The sequence below is a fragment of the Mauremys reevesii genome, linkage group 4 (assembly GCF_016161935.1).
Source record: "Mauremys reevesii isolate NIE-2019 linkage group 4, ASM1616193v1, whole genome shotgun sequence".
Classification (NCBI taxonomy): Eukaryota; Metazoa; Chordata; order Testudines; family Geoemydidae; genus Mauremys; species Mauremys reevesii.
The window spans coordinates 144,899,967-144,926,365 of record NC_052626.1 but is presented as its reverse complement, the minus strand read 5'-3'; the positions used below and the strand labels follow the sequence as shown (position 1 = coordinate 144,926,365).

Here is a 26,399-nt window from a genome sequence, read left to right as displayed (position 1 = left end):
GTTTTTATGCGAGGGAAAGGAGATGGGAGGAGGCCAGTGTTAAGGCAACTCCTTTACTGTAGCACCTAGGAGCCCTAGTCACAGTCCAGGTCTGCATTGTGCTTGGTGCTGTATGAACAAAGTGATTGTCCCTTGAGTGGTGGCACTGGATAGGGATGAGATACCCCGAGTCATACCCCCTCCCTGCTGTTGTGGCTTACAGTGGGGGAGGGATGGAGCTGGGTTTGGACTGGCCTGGTGTGACTGCATGGACGCTGAGGGCAGAACTGGATGTGCCATGCTGCTGTGGTTGGGTGGGGCACTGGGGCTGTGACATCACAAGGCTGGGTGGTGACATTACAACATGGTGTGGTGACATCAGGACAGAATCAGGTGTCATTGTGCTATGTCGTATGGTGGGGCTATGACATCAACGTAGGATGTGATGTCATCAAGCTGTGATGTGACATCATGCTGCAGTTTGTGGGGCTGTGACATCACCGGGCTGTTACGTCTCCTGGGGACGCTGTGACATCACAATGTGGGGGAGGGGCTGCAGGGATTACTTCCAGCGGAGGGATTTTTTCCCCTTCTGCGCTATCATCTGATGGCGGAGGGATCGCACGCTGTGGACGGGATTACGTCGCGTGCCGTGCGCAGAGGGGAAGAGGATCCGGCAGCGACGCGCAGAGACAGACAGCCGAGAGAGTCGGGGGACAGGGGCGAGCGGGGCGCGGCCCGGCGAGGGCGAGACCAACCGGGCCCCCTCCCGTGAGGGAAGCAGAGACCGGCTCGGACCGAACCATTCCGTCCCCACCGGTTCGGCCAATCAGCGGGGGGGCAGCGAGGACAGCGCTGGGCACGAGCCTCGCGGCCAATCAGCGCGGGGGTCGCGAAGACGCCCCGCTCCCCGCAACGGCCGCGAGAGCCCCCCGTCCCCGCCAACGGATTCCTGCCCTCTACGGCCGCTTTCTTAAAGGGACAGAGCAACGTCAGGAGTCAAGGGGGATTTCTGCCGGAAGAAAACAACCCCCCTCTTCATCCCAGCGCCTGTCAATGGATTTAAAGGGAGCCCGGAGCTGGTAAAGGGGAGTTCGCTCCTGCCCCATTGTGGAAGGGGGTTTCTTGTCGGCGGAGTTTGACGCCAAGTTCTTAAAGGGGACGCCAGCTGGCCTAATTACGGAAGTGGCTGGTGAGATTTAAACTCTGGGTTCTTAAAGGGGACGTGGCCCCTGACATGAATCCCGGGAAGCGATTTCAGTCCGGTTTCTTAAAGGGGCAGTGACCCCGGCCCCCCGGGAGGCAGGAGCCGTTCAATCTGGATTTTTACACGGGAGGCGAGTCCCGCGAAGGCAGACCCGTTTGCGGGGGGAGCTTTACCCCTCGGCCCATCGACCATTGCCATTGCTGGCAGAAGTGGAAGCTGGAGTCTTAAAGGGGAAGTCACGCCTCCCCCTCCCCGCCGACGTGTTTGATGGCTGAAGAGGTTTAACTCCGGACTCTCCAAGGGGAAGTTGCCTCGCGTGCAGGCCGGCTACCCCAGGGACTGCCTGTGGCGGGGGTGTCGAGCCCGCCCACTTAAAGGGGAGGGGCCCCAATACCGCAGGGGGGGATGTGAGGCCTGATTAAAGGGGAGGCCTCTGCCAGAAGCTGCCTCAGCCATTTCATGGCCTACCCTTAAAGGGGAGGCCCTTGGAAAGAGGGGTGTAGCGTCGTTGGCTTCGGCAGCAAGTTAATCTGACTTAAAGGGGAGGTGCACCTCTGCCCACCCTGGTCTAGGAGTTTATGTTAAGGGGCATTAAACGTCTGTTGTTGGAAAGGCCTGCCTTAAAGGGGAGGACGCACAGAGCAGCCGCTGTGGCGTACTGAAGGGGAGGCCCCCCAAAGAAACTGCCACAGGGAGTTCGTGTTGGGGGGCCCTAAATCGGACTTCAAAGGGGAAGGTTGTCAAAATCCCCCTTAAAGGGGAGGTTGCCAGCAAGCGTTTAAAGGGGAGGACGAAGACACACCCCCTCCACTTCCTGGGGGAGGAGCTCCCCCCTCTGGTTCTCCACCAGTCAGCGCCCAGAGGAGAGGACCCAGTTCAGAACAGCTGCCATGCGGCAGGCCGGAGAGGGGTGAAGGGCGTCGGAGGAAGAGGCTTCGCCGGGGGCAGCATGGAAGCGGCGGCAGCTCCTGCCCCCTGCTGGAGCGGGGGAGGTGGCAGGGCCCGGAGGCTGCGGCGCTGCTCGCGGCGGGACCGCGAGAGCCGCCGGAGCCAACGTCGAGGGGGACGCCCAGGGGAGCCCGCCCACCGGGGCGTCCTCTCCTCTTCCTCAGACTCTGAGAGCGAAGGTCCCGCCCCACCAGCCCCTGTGGCGCCTGGTAAGCCCCGGCGCCGGCCCTTGCGCCGGAGGACAAGGCCATCAGGCTCCTCCTGCAGCCATGAGGAGGAGGAGGAGGAGGAAGAGGATCTGATTGACGGCTTTGCCATTGCTAGTTTCATCAGTCTGGAGGCACTGGAGGTGAGGGCCTGAGAATCGTCCTCAGCCACAGGCACTATAGGGCACAGGAGACACGTAGCAGAGCCCATTCCAGGCGAAGCACAGTGGTGTGCGACACACATACACCACACCCAAAACAGACAATTCTAGGCAGCCCAGCCCGGATAGGGTGGATTGATGGGGTTATGTTTCTGGAGTACTTGGCATATAGAATGGAGATGGGGCCATGTCTTAGTGCTGGGGGTTCCCGGGGGCTGGAATATAGTGAGGGATGTAGTTAGGTGCCAAAGGTTCCTGACGGCTGAGATAGTTGGGGAGACAGGGATGTGTCTTGGGGATGGGGGTTTCTGGGGGCTTGGATATAGTGGAGCAGGGGGGGAGGGAAGGGCGGGACAGGGCTGCGTCTTGATGCTAGGGGATGGGATATAGGATGACGGAGGGGATGTGTCACAGTGCCAGGGGATGGGATATAGCTGGTGGGGATGCCTGTGCATTGGAACCGGGGGTTCCTAGCACTGGATATAGTGGGAGAGATGGGGCTATCTCTCAGTGGCAGGGCTTCCCGGGGGCTGGGATCTAGCGGGGGGGACGGGGCCATGACTTTTTTCTGGGATCCTGAGTGCTGTGTCCAGGAAGGTTGCTCTCCTTTGGGAAGAGGTGCTGTGTCAGGCTGCAAGTAAGGCTGTGTCTACACTTCCAAAACTTCAGTCATTCAGGGGTGTGAAAAAACACACCCCGAGTGACAAAAGTTTTAGCACTGAAAAGATACCTTGTTCGAGGTGGTTATTTTTTTAACCCCAGGAGAGCTCTCCCCTGGCGATAAAGTGTGACTAAACTGCCCACGTTACAGCGCGGCAGCGCTGTGCCGTGGGCAGTATAGACATGCCATAAGACATCTTCCGGTTAAAATGTGAAGCAGGGAATCCAGGTGTCAGGAATGCAGGGTGGGGAGCTCTCCAATCTCAGTGTGTTCCTGTTCTGCAGTGACTCATGCTTGCTCCTCTTGTCAGACTCGACTGATTCGGAATCAAGGCGTGTACCCAGAGTAAAGGTCGAACTCCACTAGGGCAGTTGTATTCTGCCATGTCCCGCCCCCCAGGTGGCTGCTTCTCAGCACCAGGCAAGGGATCCCTATGTAAACAGTCCCTGTGCCCTACCCAAGAGGTGTCCATATCTCAGCACTAGGCAAGGGATCCCAGTATAAGCAGCCCCCCACGCTCCACCCCAGAGGTGGCTGTGTCTAAGCGCTAGGTGAGGGAACTCATTAGGGGTGGCTGGGCAGATGTCATCTGTCCTCAAGGAGCTGCTTCACCGTCTTCCCCTCCCCACAGAAGGACACGACACTGAGGACGCCCGAGCGGCTGGAGCATCGGCTGAAGCACTCGGGGAAGCGGAAGCGGGATGAGGGGAGCGGCTCAGAGGAGGAGGAGGGCCGTGATGAGAGCTCAGAGAAGGGGTGTGGGCGGCATGCCGGGGAGCGGGCGCTGAGGAGACGCAGCAAGAGGAGGAGGAAAGAGGTGAGTGGAGAGGGGGATGTGGGGTTGGGCAGGGAGAACTGGGGGGCTGGATGACACGGGGCTGCAAGGCAGTGTGGGGAGCTGGGCAGGGGGATGGTAGGGTATTGTGAAAGGGGGACAGTGGGGATGCTGGAAGAGTAGGGGCTGGGTTGGGGGAAAAGGCTGGGGATGCAAGGGAGGGTGAGGGGATGAGGAGAGATGGAGCATGGGGGGTGCAAAGGAGGGTGGAGGCTGGATGAGGACTTTGGGGTGCAGGCTGGGGGTGGGTAGCTTGCAGGAGGTGCTTATTACACATGGCAGGGGCATCCCAACTCTGCTGAGCAGGGGGCGGTGCTGCCAATCGTACCCCTTCTTTTCCCCCAGGCCTCCCTCCGCTCCTACTTGGAAACAGGATACATAGTAAGTGGCTCTCTCGCGCTCCGCCTCTCCCCCCTTTGTCTGGCCCACGGCACCCCCTAGGGGCAGGTTCAGGCAGCGCGCCCTCCGCTCATCCCACCTTTGTCTTTCTCCCTTGCAGTGCGACATGGAGAGTGACCCAGGGGAGCAGGTGAGAGGCCCTGAACCCTACCCCTCCTCCTGCCCCCATCTCCACCCCCTGAACTCCACCAGCCCACCCCTCCTGCCCTCACATCCCTAATCCCACCCCCCCGGGCAGGCATGGTTGGGAGGGGGACCCCTCCCTGGGGAGCTCAGAGAATCAAGGATGGTTAGGGGGGCTCCTGGTGTGTATTTGGCAACAGGGGGCTCCCCACAGCCAGTGATAACGTGAGTTCATTTCTCTCCCTATCAGGCCTCCAATGATGATCTGGATCAATCGTTCACTGTCTCAACCAACAAAGGTGGGTGCTAAAGAAGAAAAGCGCCCCTTACAGAGCCCGCCCCCCGCCCTGCTCGCTGCAGCACAGTGCCCCTGTGACATTACCCCGGATACAATCCAGACTGTTAAACAACTGTCCCCCCTTCATTCTCTAGCCTGCGGTGCCTTTTGCTCTGCTTTGCTGTGAGAACAGCCACTATAGCCCCTAGCCTGCAAAATCGTTCCCAGCTAAATGACTGGAGCGCTCTGGCCAGCCTCTCATGAATTACATACAGGGCGACGCCAGCAAATTCCCAGTCCCAGCCTTGTCCGCCAGAAATGTACGTCTTGTACTGCACAGCTCCCAGCTGGGCAATACAAGCTCACAGAAAGTCAGTCATTTCATCAATGGAAAATTATATGCATAATGTTCTCTCAAGTGGCAGTTCCCAAATGCTTCAGTCCAAACACACTGGCTTAGAAAAAACAATAAAACAACTTTCGTATCTACAGAAAGAAAGATTTTAAGTGATTACAAGTAATGAAGCATCAAAGTCAGAATTGGTTACAAAGAAAATAAGTCAAAAAGACAAACTAATACCTAACATAAGAACTGCCACACTGCGTCAGACCAAAGGTCCATCTAGCCCAGTATCCTGTCTGCCGACACTGGGCAAGGCCAGATGCCCCAGAGGGAATGAACAGACAGGTTATCAAGTGATCCATCCCTTGTCAGCCATTCCCAGCTTCTGGCAAATATCCCTGCCCGTCCTGGTTAATAGCTATTGATGGATGTATCCTCCATGAATATATCTAGTTCTTTCTTGAACCCCGTCGTAGTCTTGGCCTTCACAACATCCTCTGTCAAGGAGTTCCACAGGTTGACTGTGCGGTGTGGGAAAAAATACTTCCTTTTATAAGGAAGTACCTACCTTAACAAGCTAAGTGAACTTAAAGCAAAAATGTTTTTCTCGCCATAAGCTTACAGCAGTCTGGCTGGATTGCTTCAGCCAGGATTCCCCCCCAGTTCAGTGATGCTTCCTTTGTCATTCTAACTTCACTGCTCCTGTGAGTAGAGTGAGGGGCGAGAGATGATTTGGAGGCCACTGTTTCCCATACGCTTTTCCCCTCTTTGAGGATTATCTCCAACTGGGGTTCAGGTGACAGACAGTCTGTTTCCATGGAACCCCCCAACTGTGGCTCTGCCAATATGTAAAGTTCTCGCTCACACCTTTCTTCCTGCCAAAGAATGGCCACTTATCTAGGTGGTAGTATATGATGGTTCATTGGTTGTGCTGATACCTGGCCGGGACATCAATGTGTCTTTTGTCTCTGAAGAACTGTTTTGGGCCTGCTTTTCTAAACTTGGGACACGTTACAACAATGTGATATAGTAGAATCTTATAACTTCACATACATTGTTGCCACACATATTTTACCAGGACAAAAATGTTCAGCAGATTATGAGTTTTCAGATACCACCTCACAAGGGATACATTTGTACACAATTTATCATAGTCTATTGAAAAGTGTGAACATGAGTACAGCCTGTCACACACCCCCAGCACTGCACTGGGGCATAGGGCAGCACTGACTGCTGGGGAGTGCCTCCTACGGAGCCCTCCCACCCTGCTCATTGCATGGCAGCACCCACCCACCCCACCCCAGCGCTGCATTGGGGCATCAGGGCAGCACTGGCAGCCAGGGGAGTGCCCCCTGGTGCTGGGTGGTCTCTCACTGGCTGCTGTCTCTCTCCCCAGCCTCGGGCCCAGTTGGTGCCGTGAACGGGAGCTGTGCAGCCAAACTCTCTGTGATCCCCAAGGTTTCAGGGCTGGAGCGGAGCCAGGAGCGGAGCCACGAGGCCGACGGGGGCCCCCAGCTAGTGCCTTTCCTGCCCAAGGACCCCCTTTCTCAGGCAGCCCCAGCCCTCCCTGTGGCCCCGGCCCGGCCCCCTACTCCTCCAGCCCCGCCGCCCTCCCGGACACCCAACCCGGCTGCTGCCCGCACCACGCCCCAGCCCCGGGGCCAGCCACCGGTGCCGCAGGGGGGCCCAGCACCCCACGGCCTGCCCCAGCCCACTGTGCATGGGAAGGGAGCGCCCTTCGCCAGCCCCACGCCGCCGGGGCCCTATGGAGCAGGGCTGGACCTCAGCATCGCCGGGTGAGTGAGCTAGGGCGTGCGTTCCTGCCTCGTTCTGTCCCCCTTCATTCTGTCACCTTCCCCCCCCTTCTTTTCTTGCTCTCTTTCAATCGTGTGTCCCCTCCTCCCCCTGTTCCGTGTTCCATACCTGCTCGTCTTCCCCCCCACTTACTCTCCTCTCGTTCGGTCTCGCTCGTTCTCTCCCCTGGGCTGACTTTCTCTCTTCCTCTCTGTCTTCTGCAGGTGCAGCCGGAGCAGCGCACACGCCAAGCCCCTGCTGCCCCCGTGCTCCTCCTCCTCACAGCTTCCTCCCCGCCCCTCCACCCCCTCGCTGGCCCTGCCCCCCCACGCCTTCCCTTCCACCCTGCGCCCCCCCACCCACCATCACCCGCCCCTCTTCCCCCCCTCTCCGGGCCTGCCCCCACCACCCCCTCTGCTCCAGGTCGCCGGGCACCCGGCCGCAGCCGCAGCCTTATCTGGTGAGTTGGGAGGGAGGCACAGGGGTTGGGGGTGGGGTGTATGGCAGGGCTGGCTGGGAGAGGCTGGTGAGGGGGAAGGGAGGGGCTGGTGGGGCCAGTCCCATCTCTTCTGGGAAGGGGTTGGCGGAGGGAGGGAGGGAACATCTTTCAGGGTGAGGCAGGCAGAAGATGGTTCCCATATCTCCAGGGGGAGGGGCCGGCTAGGGGATCCCATCTCTGGGAGGGTGCGGGGGTGGCTGGTGGCTGTGGAAGGGGTTTCATTTCTCAGGAAGAGGTGGTGGAGGGTGGTCCCGTCTCTCTGGGGGACTGAGGGGGAGGGGCTACAAGGGGGTCCCATCTCCCCCTGCTAACTCCACCCCCTGCTCTCTCCTCTCTCTGCTCAGAACAAGAGTTGATCCGGCAGGGCCTGAGCTCGCGGTTCCTGACGGCGCAGGGCGGGGCCGACATGGGGGCAGCCGCCATCCGCCCGCTGGCCTTCCAGTTCCACCAGCACAACCACCAGCACCAGCACACCCACCAGCACACGCACCAGCACTTCACCCCCTTCCCGCCGGGCATGGTGCCCGCCCCCGCCATGGTGAGTGACCCTTCAGGGGCGTCCGCTCCGTCCGACCCAGGGCAGGAAACTCTGCCTTCGGGGGGAGCGGGGAAAGGGACTCGAGAGAGCACTGGTGCGTTGGGTTCCCCTTATAGCCCACTTTTTCTTTTCCAGTTTGAGAAATACCCAGGCAAGATTGATGGGCTTCTGAGGCATAACGTGAGTGCAGCCTTGGCAGCCACTGCCCTGTGCCAGGGGGTCCCAAGGGCTGGGATATTGGGGGGGGGGCAGAGTTGTGCCCAGGTGCCAGGGCTCCTGGGAGCTGGGGATATTTGGGCGGGGGGGCAAAGCTGTGTCTAGGTGCCGGGCTCCTGGGCGCTGGGGATATTGAGGGGCGGGATGGGGCCATGTCTCAATACCAGGGGTGGTTCTTCGAGCAGTGTCCGTGTGGCTGGTGCACTGTAGGTGCGCTTGTGCCCCCTGCACCTTTGGTCAGCGATTTCTCATAGCAGTGTCTGGTCTGCTCGCGCATGCGTGCTAGTCAGCCTCGTGCCCTGTGCTGCGGTTATATAGCACTGCACGAGCCCTGTGCTGCGGTTATATAGCACTGCACGAGCCCTGTGCTGCGGTTATATAGCACTGCACGAGCGAACCACCCTCAGTTTCTTCTCAGCCGCCTCGGCCGGAGACAGAGCTCTGGCAGCGGTTCCCGCTGAGATGACCTCAACTGTGTCCTGCTTTGTTACTGTAGTAGTTCGTTCGTAATGTTTAACATTAGTGTAATCAGTTAACAAGTGGTAGTAGTAGCTTTAGCTTCCTAGTTATGAAAAATAATTAATTTTTTTTTTAAATCTGTTACATTTAGATAGATATTAGTTAGTAGATAAGGTCATTCCTGTTCACTAGGAGGTTATGCCCGGTTCTCCCAGTGTCAAATGTTGTCTGTTGTGACAGGCACTCCACAGTGCACTTGTTGCCTCAGGGAATCACACATTGCCCAGAAGTGTAAGTTCTGTCTGGCATTGACATCTAGAGCCAGAAAAATCTGGGAGATCAAACTTCCTCTCCTGATGATGGAGAGCTCACTACGCCTGGCTTCTGATCCAGGCCAAGGGACTCTTCCTGTACACCAGTCTCCAGGAAAATGTTACCTCCACTATCTCTCAACTGCTCTCATCGAGGGCATCTAAGAGGAAGACGCAAGACTCCTCTCATAAGCCTTCCAAAGGTCGTGCCCTGAGTTCACCAGGTAGAATTTATCTCAAAAAAGCCAAGGTCGTTAGTGTCTTCAGCTACTTCAGCACTGTGTGTTCTCCAGTCTGGTACCTGTGAGGCTGCTGGTTCCTCAGGTTCCGAGGGCACCACTAAACCAAAAGATGGCAAAGCCGTAGGCCCAGCGCGATCGTTGGTACCGTTAGCAGACCAAAGCAGCAAGAAAACTCTTCCTCTGCGCCCTTGGTACCAAAGCAGCCTATCGTTAACAATTTTCCAGGGCTTCGAGCACCACCCATCACAAAGATAGGCAACCTTCATCGCCTGCCCTCTCTAGGAGACCTGATCCTCAAGAAGAAATTTTTTGAGGAGCAAGAAACTAAAGCCAGTGAAGAGGTGTCTCCTCCAACCACATCTCCTCAACTCTTGATGAAGCAGTCATGCCTCATCCTCCATCCTTGGTGGATGATTTTAAGCAGTTCAGGATCTGGTCAAGAGAATTGCCAGTTCCTTGCAGATCCCTCTCCAGGAGATTAAAGAACCTCATCATAAGCCGCTTGGTGTCCTTCATTCACCCTCATCTGCCCACATAGCCTTGTGTGTCAACAAGGCCCTTCTGGATCCTCCAGCGATCATCAGGCACTATTCTGTCTACCTGTGAGAGAACGGATAAGAAATATTATGTTCCAGCAAAAGACTTGTTTTTTCTCAGCCCTCTCCTACTCCTTTGGTGGTCGACGCAGTTAACAAATATGGAGGGCTGCACTGTGCTAAATCCACACCCCATGAAAGAGAGATGATAAACATTTAGCCCTAGTTGGTAGAAGATCTTACTCGTCAGCCTCCTTACAACTTAAAATAACCAACTATCAGGCGTTAATGGTGAAATATAATCACTGGGCCTTACCAAATTCACGGCCATGAAAAATGCTTCACGGACCAGGGAATCTGGTCTCTTGTGTGCTTTTACCATACAGATTTCACGGGGGAGACCAGCGTTTCTCAAATTGGGGGTCCTAACCCAAAAGGGAGTTGTGGGGGGTTGCAAGGTTATTTTAGGGGGATCGGGGTAGTGCCACCCTTACTTCTGCGCTGCCTTCAGAGCTGGGTGGCCGGAGAGCGGTGGCTGTTGGCTGGGTTAGCTGAAGGCAGCGCCCTGCCAGCAGCAGCGCAGAAATGAGGGTGGCAATACCTACCACGTCATTCTTGTGCTGCTGCCTTCAGAGCTGGGCGGCCGGAGAGTGGCAGCTGCTGACTGAAGGCCCAGCTCTGCAGGCAGCAGCGCAGAGGTAAGGGTGGCAATACCATACCGTGCCATCCTTACTTCTGCGCTGTTGCTGGCAGCGGCTCTGCCTTCAGAGCTGGGCTCCCGGCCAGCAGCCGCCGCTCTCCAGCTGCCCAGCTCTGAAGGCAGCGCCGCCGCCAGCAGCAACGCAGAAGTAAGGGTAGCAGTACCACAACCCCACCCTACAATAACCTTGTGACTCCCCCTCCCCCCACCTCTTTTGTTGACCGATTACTGGTAGAGCATAGAGAGCAATTCCAGGCAATTATTGCGGAGGGCCAGCTACTTGCCAGAACACCAGTACAAGCCTCTCTCAACACTGTCGATATTGCTGCCCATTCGATCTCTGCAGCAGTAGTTCTGAGAAGGGCCTCCTGGCTCTAGCTCTAGATTTCCGAAAGAGGAGCAGAATACAGAATACAGTGGAAGACCTTCCTTTTGATGGGTGCAGATGAATCTCTGAGCACATTAAAGGACTCTAGGGCTACTTTGTGTTCTCTTGGGAACTATACATCTGTCTACAAAAGATGGTTTAGCAAGTCCCAGACAGCTCAGAGATCCCAGACAGCTCAATTCCTGATCTCCTAGAGGCTGTGTGAACCATATCAGAATACACCCAAATTCCAGAGAAGGAAACCATCCAACCCTCAGCCTTCTGCCTTGCACCCTTCCACCTCCATGCAGCAATTCTGATGGGCTGGTTGAGATTCTGAATTACCACCCTCATCCGTACCGACTCCACCAGTTCCACTGCCTTCCTCCCTTTGGCGACCACCTTTACCTCTTCAGGCACGTTTGGGAGTCGATCCTTATAGTCAGATAGGTTTGATCATCTCCACAGGGTACGCCATCCCCTCCACATCTTTTCCACTGACCAACCGCCCTCTCCATCCCTTTTCAGGGACCCCTCTCACGGGAGCTTGCTTTGTCAGGAAATAGCCTCTCTCCTACACTCGGGTGTTTGTAGAACCAGTTCCCATGCAGCACAGAGGAAAGGGGTTTTAGTCCAGGCCTTTCCTAATACCAAAAAAGAATGGCCCTGGGAGACCCATCCTAGATTTGAGGCTACTCAACACTTGCACAAACATTCAAAATGGTGACACTTGCAGTGTTAATTCCGTCACTAGATCCAGGGGATTGGTTCTCAGACCTTGACCTTCAGGATGTGCCTTTCCACATTGCGATCCAGCCATCTCACAATGGACATTTTATTGTCAGCCAAGACCACTGTCAGTACCAGGTGCTCCCTTTCAGCCTGTCATCTGCCCCAAGGGTCTTTTGAAAGTCATGTCAGTAATAGCAGCACAGCTCTGCAGGAAAGGTATTTTAGGGTTCCCTTACCTGGATGATTGGCCGCTGAAGGATCGCTCCCTGGAACTGACTTCGTGGGCCACTTCCAAAGCCATAGATCTCTTCCTCAACTTGGGCCTACAACTGAACATTCAAAAATCTCCTTTTGACCCCTGTGCACAACTTAGCATTAATAGGAGCACATCTTGATTTAGTAACAGCAAGAGCCTACCTTCTTCTGCGCAGGTGTGTGGCTCTTTCCAACATAGCCAATACAATCCAGCTCAGCACCCAAGCTTCGGTCAAGAACTGTCTTCAATTGTTGGGGCACATAGCAACTAGTTGATCACGGAAGGCTCTGATTGCACTGCCTTCAAGGGTGGCTCAAGAGTGTTTAGTCACCAAACAGACACAGTTTAAATATGCTTCTTTCCATACCCACTTGCATAAAACAGTCCATCAATTGTTGGAAAGACCATCACAGAGTGTGCGCAGAACTCCCATTTATATGTCTTTTCCCAACGCTCGTCATAATGACTGATGCCTCCATGCTAGGGTGGGGAGAGCATCTGGATGTTCACGTGGCCCAAGGCAAATGGATGTCACAAGAGACCATGCTACACATCAAACTCCAGAGTGGTCAGATACGCCTTTCTCCGGTTTCTACCACTAATCGGGGCAAGTACATAAAGGTTGTGATGGACAACGTCATGCATGTTTTACATCAACAGGCAAGGAGATGCAAGATCCCCATTCCTCTGCACTGAGGCTGTCAAGCTCTGGAATTGGTGCATATACAATCAGAGTGTCATCACAGCAGCCTGTCTTCCAGGGGCTCAGAATGTGACCATGGATACTCTCAGCAGGCACTTCTTCCAAGACCATGAGTGAGAAATAGATTCCAGCATATTACACTACATATTCCAGTAATGGGGCACCTCCCAGATAGGTCCCAAACTGGAGAAGGTTGCTCTGTTGGTGGATCAAGATTTCCAATCCACCACAGCGATAAACAAGAGATGTGCCTAGTTTTGCTCCAGAGGCGGACTGGGTCACCGATTCCTGTGAGATGCCTTCATTGGTCGTCGGATCTACTGCCTGTATGCCCACTGACTCCTCTAATAGCCAAAGTTCTGCTCAAAATAAAAAAGGACAGAACCAGAGTCCTCTGAATAGTTTTGATCGGGCCCAGACAAACATGGTTTCTTTACCTGGTACAGCGGTTCGTTTGCTCACTGATCACTCTCTAGGTTTATCCTCATCTGCCCTCCCAGGAAGGGCTGGAAGATCCTTCACCCCAGCCTTGGAATGCTTCATCTTAAAGCACAGTTGTTCCATGATTCATGGGATTAGAGACAGCTTGCTCAGAGGAGGTAAAAAGAGTAGTTACACAGCAGAAAACAGTCTACTCACTAAATGTACTCTCAAATGGACAAGATTTGTCTGTTGGTGTGACCTCCGACATATTCCACCAACCTCATCGCAGCCAGATATACTGGACTATATCCTAACTCTAAAAATTTCGGGGCTGTTGCTGAGTTGCATTAGAGCCATCCCAGCTTTCCATTCTACAGCAGAGGGTTATTCTGTTCTTGCCCACCCAACAATATTGAGGTTCCTCAGGCGGCTCAGAAATCAGAATCGGTCAGTCAAGTGTCGTAATCTGGTTCTTAAATGCCTTACAAGATCACAGTTTAAACTGAGCTGCCTGCTCCATTTATCAATGAAAACAACATTGCAGGTAGCCATCCTGTCGGCACGACTGGTTGAGGAAAAGGGGGACATGCCACAAAGGCCCCTTTTCATAGATTTTTTTTTTTAAGGAGGTGGTCACGTTATGATCCCACCTCGAATTTTTACCTAAACTTTCCTCTGAGTTCCATATTAACCAACCCATTCACCTGCTGATCTTCCACCCTAAACCTCACCTAGGTAAACAAGAAGTATTGTTGCACACCCTTGAGCTTGGGAGAGCCCGCGCCTCCTCTCTGGATATGACAACCACTTCAGAAAGACCCCAAAATTGTGTGTCTCACTTGCAGCTAGATGAAAAGGGCCTGCAGTCTCTAATCAAAGACTTGCCAAGTGGATATCTGGCTGCATTAATTCTTAGTACAAATCTTGTAATATTCAGGCACCTCCGGACATCTGAATTCACTCTATGAGATTCATTTCCACCTCTACGATGTTTCTCAAAAACATGCCCATGACTGAAATACGTAAGGCTGCTACTTGGGGTTCTATATGCACGTTCGCTGAACGCTCATCAGTAACTCCCGACTCTGCTTCTGATGCTGTGTTTTCTGTACTTTCTTTCGTACTGAAATCGACTCTGAAGGCCACGCATTTCCCCTCCCCTCCCCGCCCTTAGAGGGAATTGCTTGGTAGTCACCCGGAGCGGAGCACCTGCAGGGACACTACTCAACGAAGAAGAGACAGTTACTCACTCTGTGCTGTAACTGTTGTTCTTCGAGATGTGTGTCCCTATGCGTGCACCACTCCCCGCCCTCCTTCCCCTCCGCTTCAGAGTTCTCTGCTTTAGGGTTTCATGGTAGAGACGGAGCTGAGGGCGGTTCGCCCGCGCAGTGCTATAGGACAGTGGCCCGGGGCAGTGCCATGAGAACTGTCAAGTCAAAGGCATGAGGGCGCAAGCACAGCTAGCGGGCAGCACCCGGAGGGGGCACATCTCGAAGAACCACAGTTACAGTCCAGGATGAGCAACCATTTCTTCCCGGGGGCTGGCTATAGCGATGGGGGATAGGGCTGCGTCTCGGTGCTGGGAGTTCCCAGGGGCTAGGATCTGGGTTGTGTGTCAGTGCCAGGATATCTCGGCAGCTGGGATATAGCCAGAGGATGGGACTGTTTCTCGGTGCTGGGGCTTCCAGGTGCTGAGGCATAGCGGTGGGGGACAGGGCTGTGTCTTGGGGCTGGGGGTTCCTGGGGATTGGGATATAACCGGGAAGATGGGGACATGATTCAGTGCTGGGGGTTCCCAGGTGCTGGAATACAGTAGGGGAGAGGCTGGGCCTGTTGTAGTGCTGGGTTTTCCTGGGGGTTGAGGTCCGAGGTCCCAGGGTGCTGCTTATTCCCCAGGGACTAGGAGACCCCTGCAGTGATGGCACTTCCCCTTCCACTCAGTGAGCTCTCCATTCCCTCTCTCTCTTCCTAGTTCTATGCCACGTTCCCTCCCACCGTGACTGGGATCCAACCTGTCCTGCCCCCTGCTGTTTCCTTTGGCTCCCTGCAGGGGGCTTTTCAGCCTAAGGTGAGCAGGGAAGTAGACGTTGTCCATTCCCAGCTCTGGGAGGGGAGTGGGGCCTAGAGGGTTAAAGCTGGCGGGGGAGGGGGTAGTGGCTGGGAGCTAGGGCTCGTGGGTTCTATCCCCTGCTCTGGCAGGCGAGTGGGGGGGCTGGGAGTCTAGGCAATTGTGGGGGAGGGATGGGAGGGAGGACTCTGTCCTGGCTTTGGCTCTGGCTGTGGTAGGGGGATTGATTTGTTTGTAGCCTCCTGACCCCCTGTTCTCTCCCCAGAGCACTAACCCAGAGCTGCCGTCGCGGCTTGGAGCTGTCGCCCCCTCTTTGTCCCAGAAAGGGGGTCAGGTGAGCAGGGCAGTGGGCTGTTTGCATGGCATGCGGTGTGGGCACAGATCCCTCTCTAACCGCCCGCTCTCTGTCTTTTTGTAGCTCACGGACCCTTTCAGACCCTCCCTGAGGGTAAGTAACCACGTGTACCAATCCTGTAACTTCACTTGTTGCAGCAGGGGACGCTGTGAGAAATGGGTCCTGGGGGAATAGGCCAGTGCGTGCCCAGCAGGGGGCGCTGGGAGGAACGGGTCATGGGGCAGGGGAATAGCCCATTTTGTGCCCAGCAGGGGGCGCTGTGGGGAATGGGTCACAAAGGGAGAATAGCCCAGGCGGGGGCACTGCCCTGGTGTGTCCCAGGAGCTGATGCTTTCCCATCTTTCTTGTAGAAGCCTGGCAAATGGTGCTCCATGCACGTCCGCGTGGCCTACATGATCCTGCGGCACCAGGAGAAGATGAAGGTAGAGTCGTGGTGGTGCCCTTTCTAGGCCCCAGTGGGCACTGCGGGGGACAGCAGATCCTGACCAGTAGCGCCCCCTGCAGTACCGGTGCTGGGCGAGAGCACAGCTGGGATCCTGCACTCATAGTCTGGGAGCATAATGTAGTAAAAACTCGTTCGGGGGGCACCTTAGCCATAGAAAGGCAAGAGAGGTGTCAGCTGAGTCTTAAATATCTCCAGAATTATAAATTCAGTGGTTTCACCCTCTGCAGCATAGCAGGGGACACTCGCTGCCCCCAGCCCCAGATCTAGATCCTCCAGTTGGTGGGAATTTTGATAATACGGTGTCATCAGAAATGAGTCCAGTTGAGTATCATTCAAAAGCCCTTTCTCCCTTGAACACAACAGTACCAAACCTAGAACATTTAAATGGATCCTGTCAAACTAACCTAATATCTATATTTTTTTTTCCGAATGAGATTACAAGTTTGATTGATAAAGGTAACGTTTTTTTTTTTTAATTGTACTTTAACTGGGGATGCGTTGGTTACATAAAAAAGACATGGTTCTTTAGTAATCCTAGGGAAGTTAGCCTTGACGTGTAGGACTGAAAACATGTTTTCATCAAAGTCATTGTCGGGGTCCTCTCCATCTAGGCACGTTGTCACACTGATCTTTGTCCATGCCACACTCTCATGTCTCTGTACAAGGCAGACTGCTTGCCAGACATTGCAGGGTGATGAGTATCTGGGCTTTGCATGTGAGCATTTGACTAGGTAAGGGTGGATTCGGGAACACATGGTATTTTACACATAACTGGTGTGGTCAGGCCATCTGTGCCTGATAGGAGGAGGATAGTTTTGGATGCACATGATCATCTTGGAGCCGTTCCATTACTTGATGATTTGCCCTTCTGGTAGCAGGTCTAAATGCACCCCTTGTCAGTGGCAATTTATGTCCGTTGGTCTGCTTCTTGGAAAACATGGACACTGTAACTCTGCAAGTGTTGTAATGTTCATCTTCAAATGTTAAACTCGGCATATGAACGCCTCCAGTGCACTTGTGACATAAGAACGGCCATACTGGGTCAGACCAATGGTTCACCTAGCCCAGTAGCCTGTCTTCCGGCAGTGGCCAATGCCAGATGCTTCAAAGAGAATGACCAGAACAGGTAATCGTCACATGATCCATCCCTTGTTGTCCCAGTCACAGCATCTGGCACTCAGAGGCTTAGGGACACTCAGAGCATGGGGTTGCATCCTTGACTATCGTGGCTAATAGCCATTGATGGACCGATCCTCCATGAACGTATCTAATTAAATTCTCTTTTTAATCCATTTATAGTTTTCACCTTCACAACATCCCCTGGCAACGAGCTCCACAGGTTGACTGTGTTGTGTGAAGTACTTCCTTTTGTTTGTGTTAGACCTGCTGCCTAGTCATTTCATTGGGTGACCCCCTGGTTCTCCCGTTATGTGCAAGGGGGAAAAAACATTTCCTTATTCACTTTCTCCACGCCACTCCTGATTTTATAGACCTCTCTTATACCTCCCCTTAGTCATCTCTTTTCCAAGTTAGAGTCCCAGTCTTTTAACTCTCCTCATATGGAAGCTGTTCCGTACCCCTAATCATTTTTGTGGCACGTCTCTGTACCTTTTCCAATTCTAATATGTCTTTTTTTGAGATGGGTTGACCAGAACTGCATGCGCTATTTGAGCTGTGGACGTACCATGGCTGTATATAGCGGCATTATGGTATTTAGTGTGTTATCATCTATTCCTTTCCTAATGGTTCCTAACATTCTGTTCGCTTTTTTGACTGCCGCTGTATATTGAGTGGATGTTTTCAGAGAACTATCCACAGTGATTCCAAGATCTTTTTTGAATGGTTATAGCTAGTTTAGACCCCATCATTTTATATGTATAGTTGGGATTATGTTTTCCAATGTGCATTACTTTGCATTTATCAACACTGAATTTCAACTGTCATTTTGTCGCCCAGTCACCCAAGTTGTGCGAGATTCCTTTGTATCTCTTTGCAGCCTGCTTTGGACTTAACTATCTTGAGTAATTTTGAATCATCTGCAAATTTTGCCACTCCACTGTTCATCCCTTTTTCCAGATCATTTCTGACTATGTTGAACGTCACTGGTCCCAGTACAGACCCCTGGGAGACACCTCTGTTTACCTCTCTCCATTCGGAAAACTGACCATTTATTCCTACCCTTTGTTTCCTGTCTTTTAACCAGTTACTGCCCCATGAGAGAACCTTCCCTCTTATCCCGTGACCGTTTAGTTTGCTTAAAAACCTTTGGTGTGGGACCCTGTCAAAGGTTTTCTAAAAGTCTAAGTACACTATATCCACTGGATCACCCTTGTCCACATGCTTGTTGTCTCCCTCAAAGAATTCTAGTAGATTGGTGGGGCACAATTTCCCTTTACAAAATCCGTGTTGACTCTTCCCCAACAAATCGTGTTCATCCATGTGTCTGATAATTCTGTTTATACTGTAATTTCAAACAATTTGCCCGGTATTGAAGTTAAGCTTACCAGTCTGTAATTGCCAGCATTGGCTCAGGAGCCTTTTTAAAAAATTGGCATCACATTAGCTATCCTCCAGTCATCTGGTACAGAAATTGATATAAATGATAGGTTACAAACGAATAGCTGATAACGGTGATGATCTGCACCAAGGAACCGCTTCTCTTTTGCCGATGACGCCAAATCAGCGGGAAGCTCTCTCCTTCCCTTTCTTGTAACCTTAAAAAACCGAATCCAGTCTCATGTTCTGAGCATTAACCGCTGCAAGGGTCCCAGTTTCACTTCGGAAGGGCTGCATGTTTCACATCCCCGGGTTAAAGTAGAATTAAAAGACCATTTGGGGTTTCAATATTTGTCTCTAATCCCAAACTACATAATTGTTCGAGGTTTGGCCCGTTGTGTGCAGGGAGAAAGGGCTTTGGAATGATACCCGACTCGCCCCATTGCTGCTGATGTATAATCCAAACTTCCACCAACCAGAGGACCTAGAGCTGGGGAGGGGGGGACTGAGAGTCCCTCGCAGAGGGTGACACCAGTGAAATGAGGAGTCTGTAGATTTTTTTTTTTACGAATCGGTTGACCCCTCCCTCACCTGTTAACTTTCCCCAGAATTACACGTGCTCCCAGACTGTGAGCTCTGGCCCAGGGTTCCCAGAGCTCCAGGAGGGCCCGTTCCCTAGCACCGAGGCATGTGAGACTGGGGGCTGATGCCATATGGAGCCCTGGGGAGTAACCATTGGGGGTGACCCTGCCTGGGCGGGGGTGGGCTAGAAGGGCCCTGTGAGATGCCGTTAGGTTCCCCCTTGGCTGACCTCCTTTCTCCCCTCTCCCCAGCTGATGCAGGGTGATCCCCACAAGCTGGATTTCCGGAACGACCTGATCACCTGCCTTCCTGGCACAGGGACCTTTGGAAGCCTTGCTCATGGCCAAGAGCTCACGCGCCCCGCCACGCTCTTTACCCCCGCAGGTCAGCGCCTTCCTGGCCCCAGGAGCCTGCAGCCACTGCCCCTCTCCCAGCCCCGGGTACCCAGGTTATTGCCAAGGGAGTTGGAGGCCTATCTGGGGGAGGGAAGAGACAGGCCACCCAGGGGCTGTGGGGACTGGGGCTCAGTCTGGGGGAGAGAGGGAGGGAGCTGGGCTAGCCAGTAGGGATGACCTCCTCTCAACCAATCTAATGCTCTTTCTGTCCTCCACAGGGGCCGTCCAGGCAAGCTCTGGTGCCTCCTTTGGGCCTCCCAGCGCGCCACACAGCTCTTTCCTGGGCCCCAGCGCACACATTGGTAAGAGCTGGGGGCGGGGTACAGGGCACCAGGACTAGGCATGGAGTCAGGGGCTGCACGTGGGCTGGGTGGGGCGCACCAGGGGTGGGGCCCCGGGGGGCATCGCTGCGCCCATTCACCCCTCCCTTTCCTTCTTGCCTTTCAGATCCCTTCAGCCGCCCCTCCGGCTTAGCCGCGCTGGGGGCGCTCTCCAACGGGGCCTTCGGGGGCCTGGGGAACCCCGCCTTCAGTGAGTAGAGGGGGCGGGGCCACAGGCGTGTGGGCGGACTCCAGTGCTGGGAAGGAGGGAGGGCTGTTCTAGGCCCCATGTGGGGCGACCCTGGGGGCTGAAACCCCCCTGGGAGGGAGTAGGACCTGCATGGTGAGAGGCTGGGGGTGGAGCCGGTGAGGGAAAAGTTGTGGACACGGGCGAGCTCTGGGAAGTGAGACCCCCCCATGTGAGAGGAGGGGGGGCCTCAATGAGTCCTGGGGGAGGAGGGGTGAGGGGTGTGTCCAAGAGGGACAGTAATTGAACAGGGACGACCCTGGAGCAGGGCCTGTGCTGGAGCAGGCAGGCAGGGATTTCTCGGGGGAAGAGGGGCGGGGCCTGCACCTGAGGGGCGGGGCCTGTTCTCGGAACCTCTAGGCGAATCCCCCATGGGATAAGGCAGGGCCTGGATAGGGAAGGGACGTGGGGGTGGGGCCTCCCTTGGCAGGGGCGGGGCCTCCCTTGGCAGAGGTGGAGCTTTTGCAGGGAGAGCTTTGGGAGCGGCGGAGCATGTGCATGGCGTTGTAGGGCGTCCTTCCCAGTCTCATGCTCTGGTCTCTGTGTTCCCATCCCAGACTCCAGCTCCATGTTCGGGCAGAAGGACAGCCCCGGGGCCCAGGCCTACGGCAGCCCCCACGACCCATGGAACCGACTGCACCGCACGCCCCCCTCCTTCCCCACTGCCCCCGCCTGGCCCAAAGGGGGTGCCGGTGATGCAGCTGAGCGCGGGCCGGCCCAGCACGACAAGGAGCTGGACAAGCGGGAGGTGCCTGCCATAAAGGACGAGAAGGACAGGTATGAGGTGGGGGCAGGCGGGGGGGGGGCAGGGGTCAATGCAAGAGGGCAGGAGATGAGGGTTGCAGGGCTGGCTGAGGGTTGTGGGGGGTCAGGGTGGGATCCGGGCAGTGAGGTCCAGGCGCGGGGGCAGGACTGATTCTGGGGAAGGGGGGACGGGCTGGCCAGAGATTGTGAGGAGAATCAAGGGCTGATGCGAGGGTGGGAGAGGAAGGGGATGGAACGGCTGGGGATTAAGGGGTGGGATGGCTGAGGAATGGGGGGCGGATCGGGGACTGATGAGGAGGCGGATGAGTTGGGGATTGTGCGGGCCTCAGCCCAGTTTGTGGTACTAACCCCCACCTCTGTTCCAGGGACACCCTCTTCTCCAGGCTCCCCCCTCATGCCTCACCGGCGCCCCTGCCCACTAAGCACCCCGCCTCCCTGGGGCTGGAAGACGGCCCCATGCGGGCACACAGCGAGCCAGGCCGGGAGCAGCGTTACGGCAGCCCGGTGGGGGGCCGGGCCTCACGCTCACCCTACCCTGACCCTGCCCTCAAGAAGGAAGTGAAGGTGAAAGAGGAGCCGGAGCTGGGTGTCTTGGAGGGGGCACTACGGGCGGGCGGGCCCTTTCCCGGGGCTCTGCATGTCCCCCACTCGCTGGGGCCGCTGGCTGTCTTCGAGCGGCCACCGTACCTGGTGGCTGGGCCAGCCCCCGGATCCCCCTATGCCACCCTGGAGGCCTGGCGGGAGCCCTACGCCCTGCCCCGCTACCTGGAGCGTGAGCTGCCCGAGGACTACGAGCGCGCCCGGCTCTATGGGCTGGGCCCGCACCCCCCGGGGCTGCTGGCCTACCCCCGCCATGCCGCGCTGCTGGCCAAGGCCCCGCCCCCAGAGGGGTTGCTTGGTGCTCCTCCGCCCCTCATCCCTGCTGTGCCCGGCGCCCGGCCCAGCTCCCCCCGCCGTGCCCCGGACCTCCGAGAGCTCACCACCGCCTACAAGGACCGGGACTCCAGATAATGATGCCCGTGGGTCCCACACCCTGGCATCAGCGGTGGCATCCCCTCCCCACACTGGGCTGGCTAGGATCCCCCCACCCTGCCATTAGGGGCAGCATTCTCCCCCCGCCCACCCCAGCATCAGGGGCAGTATATCCTCCCCACACCAGGCCAGTCGGCATCCCTCCCACCTGGCATCAGCACTGGTATCCCCTCCCCCCACTGTGGCATTAGGTGTAGCATCCCCTCCCCCATCCCTTGGACTGGCCAGGGTCAGGGGTGAGAGCGCTGAGGAACCCCCCACCCCGGCTGCTACACACAGACAAAAGCTCAGAAGGGATGGGGGGCAGGACAGTGGGGTTCAGGGTGTGGCTGTGCCTCCCCATCTCCCCCTGGCCTGGCTGGGTCCAGGTGAAGGAGGGTTGGCACTGGGTGCCCCGCGCTGTCCCATGGAGAGGGCTTGGGGGAGAAAGACCAGCTGTCGGGGTGTTCTCTACTGGACTGAGGGGAGTTAGGTCTGGGTGGTTGGGATCACCCCGGGGCAGGTGGGGGTTAAAGGGCGATCTCCCCAAGCTCGTGGGCTTTCAGGGCAGGAGTTTGGGCTTTGGGTTCCCCAAATCTCCCCGTGAGTGGGGATTTCGGGGGGTGTCTTTGCTCCCCTGTGGACTGGGGGGGCAGGAGTGGAGCTGGGGCCCCCAGCCTAGTGTAAATAGGTCCCTGCTCCCTCAGGTGAGCTGGGTTTTGTACATTTATACCAGGTTTGAGGTGGTGATTTTAAAGGATCCCCCCGCCCCTCTTCTCTTCCCTCATTTTTAATGTACCGCGCTTTTTTCTATTCCTGTATCGACGTTGTGATGCTCTCCTCCCTCTCCACACTGGACCTGATCAGAAAGGGGTAACACGGCTGCATTGGACACTGCCGGTTCCTCCCCTTCCTCTCCCCCCCCCCCCCCCCCGGTTTAATTAAACCCCAGATTGGTGCTTCTGGATAGATTCCTCTTTGTGATTTCTTCTACATGGGGATGGGTGAGGGATCTGGGTTATAATCCATGACTGCAGGATCTGAACATGCCGGTGATGAAATATTCAGGCTCAGGGCTGGGAGGCTCCGGGAAGGAGGGGGCAGCTGGTGCCTTGACGCAGTGAAATGAGGGAGGCCAGATGCGGGCTGATCCTGGGGTTCGGGCACCAATCCAGGACCCCGGGGTTCCATTCCTGGCTCCACTGCAGGCTGGGGGTGACCTTGAATCTCTCTGGGCCTTATCTGTAAAACGGGGAGAATCATCCTCCCCTTTGTCGATTTCGATTGTGAGCTTCCTGGGCCAGGGACTTGTATTCTCTCTCTCTGTGGCACCCAGCACAATGGGGGGCCCCGGTCTCAGTTGCAGTCTGGGCAGCACCCACCGCAGTGGGAGCCCTGATCCATTCGGGGAGGGATCTGGGCAGAGCCTGGGGCCATGGCAACTCTGATCCCATGTGGGGTGAGGTTGTGCGGCCCCCAACATGACACGGCCATGATCCTGTGCGGCAAGAGATCTGTGCGGCCCCGATCCTGTTCGGGGAGGGGTCCATCTGGCCCCTGGTGTGACATGGCCCTGATCCTGTGCAGCATAGATCTTGGGAGCCCCCGGCGTGATGCGGCCCCAGTTCCATGCAGGGAGGGGTCCGTGCAGCCACCAGCGTGACACGGCCCTGATCCTATGTGAGGAAAGGGCCGACGGCCCCCGGCACATTGTAGTCTCAGTTGGGGAGGGGTCCACACTGCCCCTGATGCAACAGCAGCCCTGATCCGGGTCAGAGAGGGGTCTGCGTGATTGCTGGTGTGACAGCGTTCCTAATCCCTGCTGTACGGCTGAAGAGAGACTCTCTCCTCCAGCTCTGAGAGGCTTCCAGAGCATTCTCCACCCAAAACCAAACTCCCCATCCCTCCTGTTCCACTGGTACAAAACTAGAAGGGGTCAGAAGCCCCCCTGATTCCCTGCCCTGTTCTTTGCAGGTAAGAGCCACTGGCCCCTGCCCCTAGTTTTTCTCTGTGTTTCACTTCTGTGGCAGTTGCATTTTGGCAGGGCCGTGGCAGTGTGTTGCAGGGTGCGTTTGGCACATGGGTGCTCTTTCGCCCCACAAGCCTGCTACAGCGAGCAGAGTACAGGAGCAGCTGTGGAAGCCTGCAGCATCACCCAAGCCAGCAGGAGGTGCTTTATTGCGGGGGAAATGATGGCAGAGGGGTCTCCGTATTTCTAAAATGAGGGGCTCCTCTCCACAACCGCCAGCTGCTGACACAGCCCTGACCCTGGGCTTCCTCCAGGTCGGGCATGATGCTCCAACCCAGAGCCAATGGTGTTTAAGTGAGGTTCTGTGTACAGAAGGAATGAAATAGGATTGGTGGGAGCTGGGACTCCTGGGTTCTATCCCCAGCTCTGGGAGGGGAATAGCATCTGTTGATTAGAGCAGGAGGCACTGGGAGCCTCAAGGGTTCAGCAAATGGAAAAAATGCTCCATGTTAGAGGATTTCTAACAATTATCTACTGCAGTCAGGATGGGGCGTCCTGGCCCCGAGCGTTTAGAAGGGGGTTGCACTGTCACGGTACTACAGCACTCCCGAGAATGAGTAATTATCATTCACGGTGCAGGGGACAATCTGACCCAACAAAACCCACGGCTAGGGGTAGGGATGCCTCCTGTTGTGCAGTGATAGGCTGACCCATTTCCCCCAGTGGATGGAGCCATGAGCAATAAGGGAGTGAAGGGGGTCTCATTCATACTTAACAAAGCCTGTTCAAAGGGGAACAGAAAAGAAGCCAGATCTCAGGACTAGGGGGAAGATGAGCCCTAAAGGATCCTGCTGTGTTAATTCAGAAGGAAACAGGATGTTTGGGGACGAGTTGCTGGATGGTTGAAGTGCAGCTGACTACTGTCCCCAGGGAGTGGTAGTGGGATGAACGGACTTGTTTGCAATGTATGATTTGGTAGCATCCCATTACTTTGAAATGGGATTTGACTGCAGCTCCAGAGCTAGTTTTCTGTCCACATATATCCTCCTCTCTCTACCTCTGCCCGTGCACGCCCCTTCCTCCCTCCACATATCCCTCCCCTTCCACATCCCCATCTATCCTCATTCACACCCACCTACATCCATCCCTCCTTCCTCATACACATCCATCTACATCTGTCCATCCCTCCACCTACACCCAATCCATCTATCCTCATCCACACCCCTCTATTCCTGCCTCCCTCCACACCCACACCCCTTTATCTGTCCATATCCACACCCACCTAACCTGTCCTTACTTCCAAATACACCCAATCCATCCATCCCTATACAATGGCCCTCTATATCCATTCCTTCCCATACACACACATCTATATCCATCCCTCCATATGCACCTCTTTCCATCCATTCATCCCCATATGGACACCTCTATCCATCCTCCCACACACCCCCATGTATCTATCTCCATACACTCAGACCTACACCCCCCTGACTCTAATCACCGTTCCATCTGTCTGTTAGCTACTGGGACTGTTTATGCAGAAACAGGGTGGATTTTCCATAGGTGGAGTGTTTAGATAACGACAAGACGTCTTTTTCTCAACTCTGCTCTAGATCAGCCAGGGAGGATGCAGGAAGCATTCGGGGAGGTTCCCAACCCTGTGGGATTCCACCTAGATCATCTAATGGGAGCTACTTCCTGGTCCCATGAGTTTAGCAAGCGATAGCACAGGCCAGTCCGCTCATGCTTTCTCTCTCTCTTAAAGCCCATCTATGGCTCCATCTAGGCAAAGGCGCCGATCACATCCGCACACGAGCACCACCAACAGGGGCATGGCAGAACATTTTGCACAGAAAAATGATCACAAGGTTTTGTTTAAGTTCCCCAGATGGTAGATATTGAGACTCCACCATGGTTCGGGTCCAGTGTTCTCACTGAAGAGTTCAAGGGAAAGACTCCCTCAAAAATTCCCGGGGAAAATCCTTGACACCCTTCCATGGAACTACATTTCCCAGCAGCCTCCCTGGCACTCTGCTGGAGAACTACATTTCCCAGCATCCTCCTGTCTCTCCCGGCCCGGTTCCGTGGAACTACCTTTCTCAGCATCCCCTTCTGCGCCGGTTCTATAGAATAACATTTCCAAACGCCCCCCTCTGCCGCCCGCTCCATGGAACTACTTTTCCCGTCATCCCCTGCGCCATATCTCCGGGCTGGACTCCATTTCCCACAACTCCCTGAGCTCAGCGCTCTTTCTTTCCTCTCTGGGAGTCGGGACTTCACTTCCCGCGCTCTCCTGCTTCCTTCTCTCGCGAGACTTCGAGGCGGCGTTGGCCCAGCTCTGCCCCCTAGCCCCGCTCGAACTCCACTTCCCGCCGTCTCTCGCGGCTCTGACTGTGTCTCCCTGTCACCTCTCGCGAGAGTTGGCGGGCGGCGAAGCGGGCGGGGGGGCCGGCCCTGGTGGTGGAGGTGGTGGGGTCCGCCATTTTGCCGCGGCGGCTCGGCTCGGCTCGGCGGGGCCTGGTTCGGGGTCGGCATTCGGGGGGGAGGGGCCAGCGCGGGGCTGATCGAGGCCGGCGGGGCCCAAACGCGGGGAGGGGCGGGGTGGCTGCGGCCGGGGGGCTGCGGATGGCGGCGGATCTTGCCCGGCGGCGGCGCTGGGGCTGAGGCGGCGGCAGGAGGAGGCGGAGCAGGAGGCGCCTCCCTCCCTCCGCCCCCCTCCCACCCAGGTAAGATGGCGGCCCGGCCGGGGCTCCGCGCTCCCCCCCCCGCCCCTACCCATGGGGGCGCGAGACGCGCTTGGGGTGGGAGGGGGCGCGAGGGATGAGGGAGCG

General features: G+C 55.9%; 1 protein-coding gene across 3 annotated transcripts; it reads left to right on the top strand.

The window, feature by feature from the left end:
• Positions 1-544: 544 nt before the first annotated feature.
• Positions 545-22,730, top strand: FBRS (fibrosin). 3 transcript variants are annotated; one of them, XM_039533904.1, is made up of 18 exons: positions 545-2,483; positions 3,797-3,979; positions 4,343-4,378; positions 4,497-4,526; positions 4,770-4,818; positions 6,536-6,935; positions 7,158-7,393; positions 7,777-7,970; positions 8,106-8,150; positions 14,888-14,983; positions 15,249-15,317; positions 15,402-15,431; positions 15,689-15,760; positions 19,113-19,245; positions 19,475-19,558; positions 19,704-19,787; positions 20,381-20,600; positions 20,954-22,730. In XM_039533904.1, the coding sequence occupies exons 1-18, from the start codon at positions 2,136-2,138 to the stop codon at positions 21,597-21,599; spliced, it is 2,955 nt and encodes a 984-aa protein (XP_039389838.1). In that variant the 5' UTR covers positions 545-2,135; the 3' UTR covers positions 21,600-22,730. The 3 variants fall into 3 exon arrangements, with proteins under 3 accessions (XP_039389838.1, XP_039389839.1, XP_039389837.1); XM_039533903.1 differs by having other exon boundaries at positions 547-2,483; positions 3,794-3,979; positions 20,954-22,725; XM_039533905.1 differs by lacking the exon at positions 15,689-15,760 and having other exon boundaries at positions 3,794-3,979; positions 20,954-22,729.
• The last annotated feature ends 3,669 nt before the right edge of the window (positions 22,731-26,399 follow it).

Coding starts and splice junctions, on each gene's coding strand:
- FBRS (XM_039533903.1), top strand. CDS start 2,136: ATGGAAGCGGCGGCAGCTCCTGCCCCCTGCTGGAGCGGGGGAGGTGGC. Junction 3,980..4,342: donor GCAAGAGGAGGAGGAAAGAG/GTGAGTGGAGAG, acceptor CTTTTCCCCCAG/GCCTCCCTCCGCTCCTACTT. Junction 7,971..8,105: donor TGGTGCCCGCCCCCGCCATG/GTGAGTGACCCT, acceptor TTTCTTTTCCAG/TTTGAGAAATACCCAGGCAA.